The following is a 14,020-nucleotide window of genomic DNA, read 5'->3' on the forward strand; positions in this document are numbered from 1 at the left end:
TGCAAGTTGAGGTATGCGGCGAGTGCCGGCCTTCAGACGAGTCCGAAAGCGGTTTAGCGCGAGTTGAATGAGCCTCCCTGCGTCGAACCGCTCTTCCGACAACCCGCTTTCTCGTTGGCACTTCTTCCTTCTCTCCGTCATTATCCATTGTCCTAGTTCACCTGCTAGCGTCAAGGTAAGTTGGTTATTCCCTGAATGACGCTCTGCATTTCGCGTCTCTCTTTTCAATGATCCGACAATTTTCTGACTTGGGGTCGCACAGATCCTACAAGATGAGCTACATCGCCCGCCGCGGTCTCTCGACCTTGATCCCTCCCAAGGTAAGAAACAACCGATACAACCACAAGAATATGTCTTAATTCAGTGCTAATTGACGTTTAGATCGCTTCCCCCAACGTGAGAACCCCTACCTTCATCTTCCCCGACCCTGCCTAGATGTTACCGCCCGGAGCAATCTCTTTCGTGCTTTACCTCGGGAACTCAACAAAACGCGCGTTATACCTGTTGAACTCAACTAACTGTCAAAAAGGCGATCGGTGCTGCCAAGGATGCTGCCCGCATGGACCGTGTCGTGAACTTCTACGCCAGACTCCCCCGTGGTGCTGCCCCTGAAGTTAAGCCTACCGGCATCATCGGCCGCTACCAGGCTCGCTACTTCGGAAAGAACCCCTCCGCTGCTCGTGAGTACACTCTATCAATCGTATCTTACAGTGCAAAAGATGCTGATCATTTGCAACTCGATAGCCCTCGCCCACGCCATCGGTACCATCCTGATCCTGGGCTACAGCATGGAGTACTACTTCCACCTCCGTACGTTCCCTAAATTCTCCTGGTATATTGAGCAGCACGACTTACCATTCTACAGGCCACCACAAGAACCACCCCCACTAAGCAACTCGCTTATTGGTTTCTGCGAGCGGGAGATCCTGTGTATATACCACACACTCTACAATGAAGACGATGTAGAAGAATCAAACTTGTACCACCTCTAAACCGTATCCTTTCGTCAACGAATCTTCCTCTATCAGTATAACTCTCCCGGCTAAGCATTGTTCAACAAGATAATGCCGTAAATGTAGAATACTCATACCTCCACAATCTTCGAGATCACATGACCGGCCAGACCGGACACACTAAGTGTATATCAACACATTACAGTATTGTGCTAAAGGACTCCTTTGTCACAATTCCAGTAATACTATCTGGCACGAATTGTGTCCGGGGCTATGTCCGATAACACATGGAACAAGAACAACTTGAAGATGGTCGTACTGAGTACTATGATTAATATATATAACATCTCTGACAGTTATCATGACCATTAATGAACCTGGAACCGCATGGTTTGGGAAGAGGACAAGTCAAGATGATTGACACCACGACGGTGATTTGTTATATATTGTAAGTTCGACACAGATACTAGTGTGTTCAGTTGCTGGAAGTTGAAATCCTCCACGCTACAAAATATGACATTGGTGAGAGAGAAGAAGGTACATGGGATTCGAATTTTACTACAGTTGGTATTACAAGTAGCACTCGTAGATTGACAGAGGCCACTTTTAAAAACACAACTTGGCAAATAAGGTACCATCCGCTGCACAAAGAATCCTTTTCAGCCTGGTCTGATTTTTCTCAGCTCAGCATCCGCACGAAGTGTAATCGCCAGCAAAATAGGTCCGAGGTTTTTCATATGTGATAGCTCCAGCGTATCCCAAGGACCGAACATATGCATAGTCATGAAAGATGGGCGCTGGCTGCTATGCTTACTGTCAGTCAAGTACCTGACGTAGTCAGCATGATACTGAGCAACTATCAGGTAGATTTCGTGTCGGTCCTGCGCGACAAGAAAGTGCCTATGTCTCCGGTCAGCATCTGGTGTTGTTTTAGACGGGTTCAGAGGGTGCTGAGAGATGAGGGGCGTCATACCTCATATCTATTGGATTTGGCAGCTTCTCACAATCATTCTTTATCCAAGCTACCATTTGAGCGCTCTCTTGCATTTGGATAGGAACTGATTTCATGGATCGTCTGACAGGCTTCACTTCGATAATGGCCTGAGCTTCTCCGTGACGGTCATCCAGATAGCCGTCAGTTCTTGCCTCAAAACTGGCATTATCAAAGATAGCTTTGAAAGCCTTCCTGTGCAAGGTCCAGTTGTTGGCGAGCTTGAAGGGTATGGTCAACGCATTCAAGAAGATAACTAAAGCACAGTTCACTATCTGCTCATCCTTAGTTGGAGGGTATAACACATTGTCCGGCTCCTGGGAGTCGGGTGTGATTTCCTGGAAGGGGCTCGGAGTCTCTGGGATCTCTGAGATCGGGGTTTCTAGAACCAGTGTTTCTGAATCATCAAGCGGATCGTGAATACGAAGTTCCTCAATGTTCAATACTGTGGAGATGTTAGTTGATTTTGAAGGTGTTTCCAAGTAGTCTTTGGCAAGCTCTCGATTCAGTAAACGGGAGCGTGTCCGGTGTGCAATAGGAGTTGCAAGTGACAGTGGATCAGTATCATCCTTGGTGTTTGTAACCTCAAGCTGGTAGTGTCGGGCAATTGAAAAGTTTCCTTCTCCAGCATCTGGGCGCGTGAAACTCTGACAGTATGTATCCCATGATTTGTAACCTTTTAGCATCTTCTCCGCCTTAGCAATCCATCTATTGAAGCCAGGCAGCATTTTTGGCAGATCTGTTGCATGGTGCCCTACCCACAGTACACGAAGCAGAAGAAACTGCTTGTATTCAATTCTCGAGGCTGAGGCTAGCTCTGCACCGTGTACAGTCTTGCCTGTGAGTTCCATTTCATCCATGGCATCCTCCCATTCTTGCGCATTTTTAGATAACTTGTGTGGTAGGTCAGGCATCGTGATATGCTTTCATGAATGTAGCCAATGAGGGCCCTAAGCGAGTATGAATAGAGACTATACAACCTTGGAGGGAACAGACAAGGTGTAATCCGTATAGGAAAAAATCAAATCGGGGACTTAGGGGAAGGGCTTGCGGTGACTATGTTCGTTCTTGTTATACCCTTCTATTCCAGATTCAGGAATGACAATCTGGTAGTCCTTTCAATGTCCTTTTCGAGCCACAGAGAAAGACCAGGCATTAGTATAGTCAATGAGGGATTGTTAGCATGACTCCCAATACGCGTATGCTGGCTGCGAGTACTTCTCGCTGGTCGACGCTATTGGGGCTCGATGACAGTGAGCGTTGACAATATGAGTTTGTAGGTAAGAAAGAATCACCCTGTGCTTCGTTTAAAACAACAAGGGTAAAGGTAGCAATGCAAGAGATGTTCCATCTTCCTGCGGCATCAGCTGGTATCAAATAAGTACTGCTAGCTAGTACTCGAATTGAATGGCGGACATGATCAATAGAGTGAAGTAAAACGCACATCCTTCAATGAAGTCACATTCATCAAGTAAATAGTTAGCATTGAAGACACAGAAGTAGATTGAATTGAATATGTGAAGCTTGAACAGCACTGACTGCGTATGTGTAAGTGAGTAGGTTACTACTACTAGTAGATGCTGTGAATTTGAGAGCGCTGATTGGTGGTTACTCGGCAACCAATGTTGCTGTACCCAAAGGGGAAACACCTTCATTGCGACGTCCATGGAGACGAGGAACAACATAAGAGAGCACAGAATCCCCCTTTTCATCACTCATCCACACATCGTTCTCTATGTAAATCAACTACTCAGTATCTCACAAATCAAAAAAAAAATCCTTTTGATTCTCCACCACTATGACACGCGTTGCAGAATCTCCGGCCCGTCGCCAGGTACGGGTGGCATTGAGGGACTTGGCGCTGAATATCAAGAGCCTAGCAGTTGATGAGTTCGACCTGCAGCAACTAGAGAACCTCAGTATCAACGTCGATTCTATGGTGCTAGACCAAATGTCATCAGAGAAGCCGATCTATTTTGCGCCCTATTCAGACCACTCCTTTCCAGAGCCCAATGACGATGACCTTCATGGATCTTATAACGGCGTAGATGATGAAACAGACCCTGCTTTCAGCCGTCCCTATGATCGCGCATACGTGATGGACATGCACCTTGACTCCTACATCAGCTACTACAACCTGAAAGCCAAACGTGAAGGGTATAGAAGCCCATGGGTCCCAAAATGGTAAAGATTCCACTCTTGGTCTGAGTATACTCACTAACCTATACTATATAGCATTGGGGATTCAGCATTTGGTAACATAGGCCTGTACCGGGATGAGCAGCCAGAGTTCGGATGCTTCAGTATCGCGGAGCCGAAGGACCCTGTCTGTCCACATGTTAAAGCGATCATCTACAATAACATGGTCGCCACGGATTCCACAATTCTCTTTGGCGAGTTGATGCCAATTCTCCGAATCATGTTGAAGCAGTATTGGAGAGCAAAGTACATACATTCAATGGTCTCACCGGTAAATACTACGTCTTCTAATTACTGGCCAGCAAGTACTGACTCATACTCCAGGTCTTGGTGTTCTCGCTCATGGGTTTACAGGCTCGAGTGATTGAAGCTTTTTTCCAGGGTCAAGAGCTGATTATACGCCCCACCAAACTGTATGATTTCAGCCACGGAAATCCCAGTGCCTTCAAGACATTTACCCAGTGGTATATGGGTAAACCTATCGGGGATACTACGAAGGCTTCCTGATACCTTTGCTGGTTTCGCACCAGCTTGTCATCAGCTACATATCAACTGCGTGCTTATGGTTGTCAATCACGTTGCTCTCTAATCCTTTTACATCGTTCAAGCAGGGAGTCATGGTACGTGGGAGATATATGACACGTGGAGGAGTTGCAAGGCGTATGTTTGCTTATGAAGTAAATGACTAATGTGGGATGGGTCTGTTTCTTTATTGTGATGTTTCTCAGTAGCCGCTTCTGCAATAACATTTCTGGGGTGTAAGTACTAAGTATGACCCCATCTCCAAATGAAATAGCCCATGAACCGAACTCCTTTCCATAGCGGGGACGGTGTCTTTCCCAAACATTGATCAATCAAGAGGCTCTAAGCCCCCGTATTTCCAGACAACACAGTGTACATGATATACTTCCAGTACGATGCAGATCGCTCCCCACCCAGCCAAGAAAACAGCCAAGGACAGGGCCCACTGCTACAGTTCCTTTGACTGTTAGAAACTACTGTAACATCGGTGCAATGTCATACACCCTTCGATGCCAAAGTCCTCATAATTCGTGGCTGTGCAAGAACGGACTGCAGCACTGCACCTCTCACAACTCCTAGACAATGAATGCCTCACTTGATGGTGGCTTAGAAGTAATGAGAGTGCTAAGATGTGCCCTACTTCTTGGTATGGAGCGTTAGAACTTAATGGGTACGGGAACGTAAACTCTGTCGTGGAAAGATCGCAAAGATGATGCCTAAAAGAGTTGGTGTATAGAGTTTGTGGTTTGTATGGCTGGTACGATTTGGTATTACTAGATAGGAAGTATTACTAGGGAAGGCAGGGGGATGCAGTTCTGGAATGGTCTGTAGGAGATTAGTAAATGATCATGGTTAATTGGTTTGTTGGGGGGGGGGGGGGGGTTAGTATATGCAGTGGGAAGTGTGGAATCATCCTTCTCTTCTTTTTTCTTTTTTTTCTACTCATTTGATTTTATTCTATTTTATGTAATTTAGTTAGTTATTCACCCAAACGGAAGTCATCTACTTGCAGCATACGAACGACGGGGCACGGCGGGCAACTGTTATGAAACTCATTGCCTGCATAAGTAACGGGACATCCACTCTGCTTAGAGTTTAAGGCCAGGGCAAAGAATGCATCGGACCATGGTCCTTTAACGGACATGTCCGTCAATTCAAGCAACGGAGGTAACTTGGCGTGTTTCCCTCCGATATGTCCTCTGTCGGCATCTTACGTGAGATGAGAGAGACGGTCGGGGGCACTAGATAGCTACCCAAGCAGTCGATCAAGTGTTGGGTATCCTTCTAGAGGGTTGAGAAAGAGCCTCCATTATGACGAAAGTAGGATAGTGAGTAGGGGAAAAACGATGGTGTGGCTTAGTTGCCTTCCAGTGTAGACAACTGACTCATAGGAGGTACCGTGAACTCTATGGAAGTCGTATGCCGATTCATGCATTGCAATCGACTTGATTCGTTGAACCACTAGTAGCTTTCGAGTGGCAAATTCTAGACTTTGCATATCTTTAAAGGTACATAGCGTTGAACAGATGGTAATTGGCGATAGTCAGGTACGCTGTCCGGAGCACATGTTGGAGGACAAGCTGCTACCTCTACATTACTAGTAGCTTGGAGCTCAAGTTCAGGATAAATCGTTTCTTGTAGTGCCTCGGTTGTCTGTAAATCGCAACGAGATGAGCTGTCTGGGTACAGCCACCATGAGAAACCCGGGCAATGCACAACTGGCATCGCTCCTACGTCAATTTGGGCTTGACGGACCGATGCAGATGCCTCTGATTCTGCAGAAGGGCAGTGTTTGGGAGAGTAGTAGCGTGTGACGTTACTTAATCCCTTACTAACTAAGCCACGGAAAAGAGCAGCACTGCTCCTTTGCTGTTGTCTCGAGTCTTACTGCGGAAATTGCTGTGCATCGGCTTAACTCGGGGACAGGTGAAGAGGCCCTTCAACATCTGTCCAGTCAGGGCCTCACAACAGAATGAGGCAAGTCAAATAATTGACGCAGTTTTGGCGCGTTCTGGATTTCTGCCATCAAACCTTGTGGCTATTGTCTCGAATTGTTCAAGTGCCATTCAGAGCGGACACCGCGCTAGCCTTGTCGGAAAGGAAGCGGGGTAAGCAGTGGATGGAGGGTGAAAGTGAGTTTACTGAGTTTCCCCTGTGGCGCAGCTGCTTGTGAACAGTCCCCGATCTTGGGGTCCTGAAACCCCCGTTGTCTAGTCTAGACCCTACTTACCTTTCAGTTCTATCTGGCCCTTCACCCACTCCTCTTTAGCCACACATAATCCGACCCCAGCTAATCCATAATTCGCTATCCACCAAGATCATGCTCTGGGAATCGGCGCTCTCCGAGATTATTCATCCAGAGAATATATCCATAACAGAACCGCTGTCGCCTCACTTTGCAATCGATCATCTTCAATGTCCTGTCGTTGGGCACGGTGGATGATTTGGCTATTCTAGACCACGATCCTCGTTTCGAGTCGGTAGACTGCGTAAGGCTACCCTTTCCAGTCTAGTCGGAATATTGTTCCTGTTGGTAGACGTTCCAGACATAGTGTTCTGGAACTAGGATCCACATATGCTATTGATTGATGATAGCAAGCATGGATGTGCGAGATCTCTTGGGTAGCTACCGTAACAGCTTGCGTAGCAGTATGAAGCTCCCCAGCCATGTCGAACTTGCTAGCGGCGATCCTTCCAGAACTAAGTAGTAGTACTCCGTAGATAAGTAGCAGCTGATTAGAGACCGACGAATGGCAGTGCAGTGTGATTCGAAGTCGGCATCAGTAACATCCATCGCAGTTGCAAAAGTGAGAGAAATCTCGACTGAGCTCGACATTCGCAAATGGATGTTGCTCTTTCCAGTAAATTGCATTTACTCACGATTCTTCAGTCCAGAACTTTAGGCAGCAAGCTCCTCCATGGTCGTTTGGGGACTGTTGGTTGTCGATGACGTTCCGGCCAGCCAGAGTGCCTGGGGATGATGGCCGGCAAGGCTGCCAGAAAATCAAACGCAAACATCGCCCAGACTAGTACCGCGCAGACGTCACTAAAACACTCGAGTCCTCAGAGGTAACAATACCTGCTCTGCTAAACTGGTATCTGGTACGGTCAATACGGGGGGTGCCCATTCGCCCTGGTAATGATGGATGACTCCCTCCTACTCTATATAAGAGCGGAAATATCACCCCCCGAGCTACTCTTCTTTTTGTTGCTGGATTCTACTCATCGCAGAACCAAGAATTCCTACAAGTCCTACAGCTTGCTTTCCAAAGCAAATTTTTTTTTCTCCTTTGTTAAGACTGCTCTCTTTAATCTTTGTGTACGTGTCAGCGAAACAGCGGAGGATTTCTTCTTACACTTACTGGACCCCATCTTGTCATCTGTGTTTGCTTCTTTCAATCCTCAACCCACTCCACCCTGACTTGCATTGATCTTCTTTTCAATCCGACAGGATTCAAAAGCCTTCATCGATGGGAGATGACACGGGAAACGGCAGAAATTCTTTCTTTCAGGGCAATTGGCCCATCTTTCCCCCTCAATCACCCCAAGGGAACCATCTAATGCCCGGTGTTCCCTATGCTACCTCATCGGTCAGTTAATAATCGAATACATTGAGCTTCGTGGCTTTAGTGTCTAACATTCTGGCTTATAGAACTATGCTCCATCCTCTCCGCACTCGCCAGTATCGACTTCGAGAAGTATCAGTCCAATTGATGGGCTGCATCTAGACACGAGCTTTCTCACGGACGGATCGATGAACGATATGGCGGGTGGGCATATGGCAAACAATGGCATACAGGGCCTACCTGTGGGCGAGGATAACCCATTGTCACTGGTAGTCCCTACTATCTCTCAAGCGCAGGGTGGCATGCACGCCAATCATCTCGGTTCTATTCTGTCACAACTTGCGACTGCAGTTGAAACGAAACTGCCACAGCAAGATGCAGCTTATCTTTATGAAATGAAAGACCTGCTCAATGCCAGCCACAACAGACTTATCAGGATGATTCAGCACCAGATTGATATCATAGAGTATCCATCTCATTCGCCCGGTTCGTCTGACTCGCCTGGCAGCCCGCACAATGGATACAACTACATCTGCAAACTCTGCCCCAATGGAAGGCGCAAATATTATACGGATCGAGGAAACTTCAGGCGTCACGTCTCAGACCAACATCACTCTGAATTTCGCTACCTGTGCCTAGCTTATCCAAATTGCTGCTGGTCAGCAAACAGGCGGGATAAGGTTTATGAGCACATGAGGAACAAGCATGAATTTTTTAGAGCGTCTCGAGAGCAGGCAAATCGAAGAAGAATTAGACAGACCCCACCACGCCAATGTGGGCTATGTTTACAGCCTGTAAATTGCTGGGCGGAGTACTTCAGGTGCGTTGCCAACCATTGTCGTGTCAGGAAAGTCGGTTCGACCAATTCAAGCGCAAGCCAGAGTAGACGGGGCAGTGATGATCGTGGAGGAGGGCACAATAACGGACCTGGCTTCGGTGGGAATTTCTTCTCTGGAGGTGGTTTCGGTCAATTTGGTCCACACCAGTTCTACCCTGGCAACAATGGGGGTTTTTCTTCGACCGGTGGCGGTCAGAATAATGGCCATTATGGTAACAGTTTCTCTGGCTACAGGGGCGCTACAGACCGAGATGACGAAGAGTCTACCTCAGGCTACTCCTCCGGTGAAGCTGATGCTGTCTCAGATATAGCTCCATCATCGTCTTGCTGCTCCAGCGACGTACCACACACGGTGGAAGTTCCTGCCCCATCTAATATCACAAGCCAGCATTTGGCACTGATGCAGATGGCAGAGAGAGCTGAAAGCTGCGACTCGGTCTCCCACGGCGAGGATTGCCCGCCATCCACACCTGGTGAAACGGATATAAGCAACCCGGGCGACGAAGCTTATGCTCATATATCACGGCCTTCCGGTAACACGGATCCAACAACCAAGCGGAGCTTCCGTCCTGTGACTGAAGATTGCTCCGAGAAGCGGTGTCAAGGCTGTGGACACATTTTCGACGATTGCGACAAGTGCCGTCGTCTAAAGGGAACCTCCTTCCAGTGCCACTTGTGCACAGACAGTAGCTGCAAGCTCCATGCTTTTGAGGGAGACCCCAAAGGAAGCGGAGAACCACAAAGCTGCAAGCAGGTAATTGATGAAGGTGATATAGGTGTTCTTGCGCGCCCACTCCGGGCTGATCATTGTTCCCTGTCGCCAACTGAGCACCCTCGGGAGTCTCCGTCTCTCGGTGATTATGATCGGCATACACAAACTGAAGAAGGTTATCATCTAGGAGCTCGAAAATCATCGGGTGGCCATACCCTTGGCTTGGGAGCTTCCAATGATGGGGAAGTACATTCTGGCAGCCCTGGTTCTCTTAGTCGGGATTCGCCTTTTGGCTTTGAAGTGACTTGCTCCCCGATAGGTCTGGACACTTCATATTGCCAAGCGCTACCTTCTCTGGACACCAAAGTACCACGAGAAAGAATTAAAGCTGCCGATGGATATGGAAGCGGTAAGCTAATGATGACCGAGGAGTTGAAACAAACACTCGATATATTGTCTGTTGCGGAGTCGACATATCAGTCGTACGAAATCCTCTCATTCTGTGTCCTGAGTGCAGTGCAAGAGTTCTTCGACCAGATGCTTGTCTCTTGGCTCGTCTGCGAGGCCGCCCTCCTAAAATCAGTGTCATTGTCGTACTGTGGGTGCTTGCCCCATTCTCCTTCAATGGAAGAGTCTGCTAAACATCGGTCTAGGTATCGGTGGAAAGGGCATTTCCTGGGAACGAACCGAGTCCGCCATTAGTCGGCGCTACCTACCCTATCCATGGGAAAGGATGTGTTACCAATCCACAGCTAGACGAATTCCGCGGAGAAAGCATTCACTGCTGCGAACGAAGCTACAAGTGATCTCCGGGGTTCTCATACTGCGTGCCACTGTTATGAAGAGGAAGCCATTGATGAATTTATCCACAGACACTTCCGCGGAAGTTTCCGAGCCTAGCAAGGTAGGCACTGAGCTCCAGGTAATTGAATCAGGTATCCATGCGGCCCCATCTATCGAAGTGATGTTCAGCCGAGGCACAGAGGTGGTAGCGGACGCATTCTCCAGCTTGATCACCGGCGTCATGTCTGCAACAGAAGAAGAGATGGAATACTTCAAGCCCCTATCCGCGCATATTTCGAACCTCTTCACAAGGGGATCGTGGCTGGGAGAGGAGAGCCTGACTGAGTGACTCTATTGCCTCTGCAGAGGCTATTTCGGTTGACTATTTTTGCATGTATACTTAATATTCCCTTTATTCACGAATCTTACGACCGCATGACTTGATGTTGATATCCCTTACATGTGTGTTTTAATATGTGACACGAGCTTCATGACTCGCTAATATGAATAATGATACACATTTTGAATAATGAACTATGACATCCATTGTCATCCTCCGCACCCGGCATCGGGGATAGGAGTTAACAAGCCCGCGCACTCCGAGATGACATAACCGACCGGTATCGATAAGCGGTGCCAGCAACGACTCCAACTATTTCGGAGCCAGTGATTGCCGGCCAATTGAAGACGCAGCCCGGACACCTCCCCTTGTCCTTTATCACTACTAATTGCTCTCCCTTGCTATTGGAAGTCGGGTGACAGACCCTAACCGACTAGTGCCTGCTATGATATGATCCCAGTCGCCCATTCACCGACTACTACTCCCACCCCCCCTCACGTTTTCGGCCGATCATGAGTACTAGTCCTCCTCCGCCGCCGCCGTCTGGCTCGCCCCCCGCCCAACCGGGGTCTCCTCCGTCCCGAGATTCTGGAACTGTATGGCATCCCGCTAGGGAATGGTTGGAAGAGGACGAGGATGAGGATGATATGGACTATGAGCCGGATGAAATAGAGGCAGAAGAAGAAGCAGAGCTAGATGCGGAATTGTATGAAGACGACGAAGACATTGATGATGCTGATGATCATCGCTTCGGTAGGATTTCCCACTCACCCCTCCTTTACAACTGGCACATTGGCTTGCATGCGTTGGATTTACTTCTTCTTTTACTGGTGTTTTTATTCTGAGAACTCACACTTTTTAAAGACCCGGAATTGCATCTAGGTAATATACATATTGAATTCGCCATGGATGAGTCGGATCATGAGCAGCAGGGTGAGGAGCGTCACGAGGGAAGGCACAATAGAGGTAGTGTTCCCGCATTCTTTTTGTTGCTTACTGCTGCTGTTGCTGTTGCTTAGGCTTTGGACACTCATTGTAGCAGTTTCCGCAGCTCGATTACTGAACCTTTTGGCTTCGAATGGTCTACGCCATATTTTACATTATAACGGATTACATGACGCCAACGTGGTAGAGGACGACGAGGAAGAAGATTACGAGTTCGGGTTCTTCGGATACCGGCGACGAGCTCGACGATCGGGAGGTCAGCAGTTTCCCAAGGTACCAAGCGAAGAGGGAGCGCAGCTCATGGATTCTGGCGATTTCGGTTCCAACCCTCACTATGTGGACAAATTGAAGAGGCGCAAACAGGCCCTGGCGACGAAGATCATGTGGCGAGAACTGGGGGTGGATGTGTCGGGGCCGCAGAGGAGGGATATGCAGTCGATAACTCAGGTGGGATTAATTCAGCCGGGGGATACGTTTGGCTCTGGCTGACTGTTGTAGGGACTTATTCCGGGCTCGGTGGCGGATAAGATCGTTCATTTCGACTCGCGGTGCTACTCTGGACAGTTCTCGGACGATGGGAATTTCTTCTTCTGCTGCGCTCAGGACTTCAAGGTCAGGATGTACGATACGTCCAATCCGTTCGAGTGGAAGTATTACAAAACCGTGGACTACCCGTTTGGGCAGTGGACAATCACCGACGCCAGTCTGAGTCCGGACAATAAGTTCCTGGCGTACAGTTCGATTCGGAATCTGGTCTGTCTTGCGCCTACCGATCCAGCGGATTCGTCTGACCCGGCTATATTGGATTTATCGTCGCTTGCAGGAAGGCGAGGCGGGCGTGGCCTGTATGGCAATTCTCATTTCGGGGTATGCACAAACCGGTTCAGAGCGGGCCGTCTCATTTTAATTGACTGGTATAGATCTGGTCGATTCGATTTTCGGGCGACGGTCGGGAAATCGTGGCTGGCACATCCGATCAGTCGGTTATTGTTTACGATTTAGAAACGCGCCAGTCCGTCCTGCGGCTGCAGAACCACGAAGACGACGTGAACGCTGTCTGCTTCGGCGACAAGTCATCTCCCCATATTCTTTATTCGGGCTCGGACGATACCACGCTGCGCGTGTGGGACCGACGCTCGATGGGCGACGGGCGCGAGGCCGGTGTGTTCATGGGTCATACAGAAGGGTTAACTTATGTTGACAGCAAGGGCGACGGGCGATACGTACTATCCAACGGCAAAGATCAGTCGATGAAGCTCTGGGATTTGAGAAAGATGATGACAACAGCCAAGTTCGACACCATTGATGTTAATCGATACACGACCGGTTTCGACTATCGATTTGAACCGTATCCCGACGACTATTACGAACCTCATCCCCATGACTGTTCGGTAGTAACGTTCCGGGGTCACCGCGTGCTCAAGACTCTCATCCGCTGCCACTTTTCCCCTCCGGGCAGCACCAATTCGAGATATGTGTATACGGGCAGTGAAGACGGTAAGGTATATGTATATAATCTGGATGCCACACTTGCAGGCACGATTGATGTAGGGCAAGCGACGGCCAACTCGCGGCCGCGCGATCCGGATATCTTCACCGCTGCATATGAAATCCGTAGCAGTCGCAGCGATGTGATGTGGAAGACATGCGTTCGGGATGCCAGCTGGCACCCGAACTCCCCTGTCTTGGCAGGTAAGTTATCGCGGTTGAGTGGATGAGATTGAGCTAATCTGAGGTTGTAGCAACGTCCTGGAATGGTTGGGGATTGTCCACTGGTACGTGCACACTGCATACCTGGAATGACGGGGTGGATAGCGATGAGGGCGATCCACCGGTGGCAGGGAACTACGACAGCCGACTGAACTCGGTTCGGGAATTCAACTTATTCAGGGAGAAGATGATGCAGAGCCGAAGTCGACCAGTCCAAAGATCTGCATTGGACGATGAGTTACATTATGAGTTATGGTGATGAGGATTTGGACGTATACGCAGGCAGGTAACTGCATTCCACTTTCTTTTTCTCTGCATGACCGCCATGGCGTTGGCTGGCTAGCTGAATATAATCGAGGATTGCCAAAGAGACTGGGATAAGCAGATAGTCATAGAATGTAATTAGCTCGTTCGAGGATGGGGTTATCGATAACGCGATCACATATAGTCAACAATCTAGG

The 14,020-nt window shown here is 48.6% G+C and overlaps 5 protein-coding genes across 5 annotated transcripts; 4 read left to right on the plus strand and 1 right to left on the minus strand.

Moving 5' to 3' along the window:
- Positions 1-272: 272 nt before the first annotated feature.
- On the plus strand, positions 273-992 carry AtWU_07115 (F1F0 ATP synthase subunit f; the record flags this gene model as incomplete). Its single annotated transcript, XM_035502224.1, has 4 exons — positions 273-320; positions 382-396; positions 530-680; positions 745-992. 4 exons carry the CDS (start codon positions 273-275, stop codon positions 990-992), a joined length of 462 nt encoding a protein of 153 aa, XP_035358117.1.
- Positions 993-1,612: 620 nt separating this feature from the next.
- On the minus strand, positions 1,613-2,858 carry AtWU_07116 (ribosomal protein L37e family protein; the record flags this gene model as incomplete). Its single annotated transcript, XM_035502225.1, has 2 exons — positions 1,613-1,853; positions 1,927-2,858. 2 exons carry the CDS (start codon positions 2,856-2,858, stop codon positions 1,613-1,615), a joined length of 1,173 nt encoding a protein of 390 aa, XP_035358118.1.
- Positions 2,859-3,742: 884 nt separating this feature from the next.
- AtWU_07117 (uncharacterized protein) lies at positions 3,743-4,650 on the plus strand (the record flags this gene model as incomplete). The annotated part of the gene is made up of 3 exons (XM_035502226.1): positions 3,743-4,128; positions 4,180-4,414; positions 4,468-4,650. The coding sequence occupies 3 exons, from the start codon at positions 3,743-3,745 to the stop codon at positions 4,648-4,650; spliced, it is 804 nt and encodes a 267-aa protein (XP_035358119.1).
- A 3,575-nt stretch (positions 4,651-8,225) lies between these two features.
- On the plus strand, positions 8,226-10,913 carry AtWU_07118 (putative C2H2 zinc finger domain protein; the record flags this gene model as incomplete). Its single annotated transcript, XM_035502227.1, has 4 exons — positions 8,226-8,255; positions 8,318-8,889; positions 9,079-10,379; positions 10,435-10,913. 4 exons carry the CDS (start codon positions 8,226-8,228, stop codon positions 10,911-10,913), a joined length of 2,382 nt encoding a protein of 793 aa, XP_035358120.1.
- Positions 10,914-11,416: 503 nt separating this feature from the next.
- On the plus strand, positions 11,417-13,818 carry AtWU_07119 (WD40 repeat domain-containing protein; the record flags this gene model as incomplete). Its single annotated transcript, XM_035502228.1, has 6 exons — positions 11,417-11,657; positions 11,769-11,870; positions 11,947-12,296; positions 12,348-12,716; positions 12,770-13,541; positions 13,592-13,818. 6 exons carry the CDS (start codon positions 11,417-11,419, stop codon positions 13,816-13,818), a joined length of 2,061 nt encoding a protein of 686 aa, XP_035358121.1.
- Between the last annotated feature and the right edge of the window lie 202 nt (positions 13,819-14,020).

Source organism: Aspergillus tubingensis, assembly GCF_013340325.1.
Source record: "Aspergillus tubingensis WU-2223L DNA, scaffold_8, whole genome shotgun sequence".
NCBI lineage: Eukaryota > Fungi > Ascomycota > Eurotiomycetes > Eurotiales > Aspergillaceae > Aspergillus > Aspergillus tubingensis.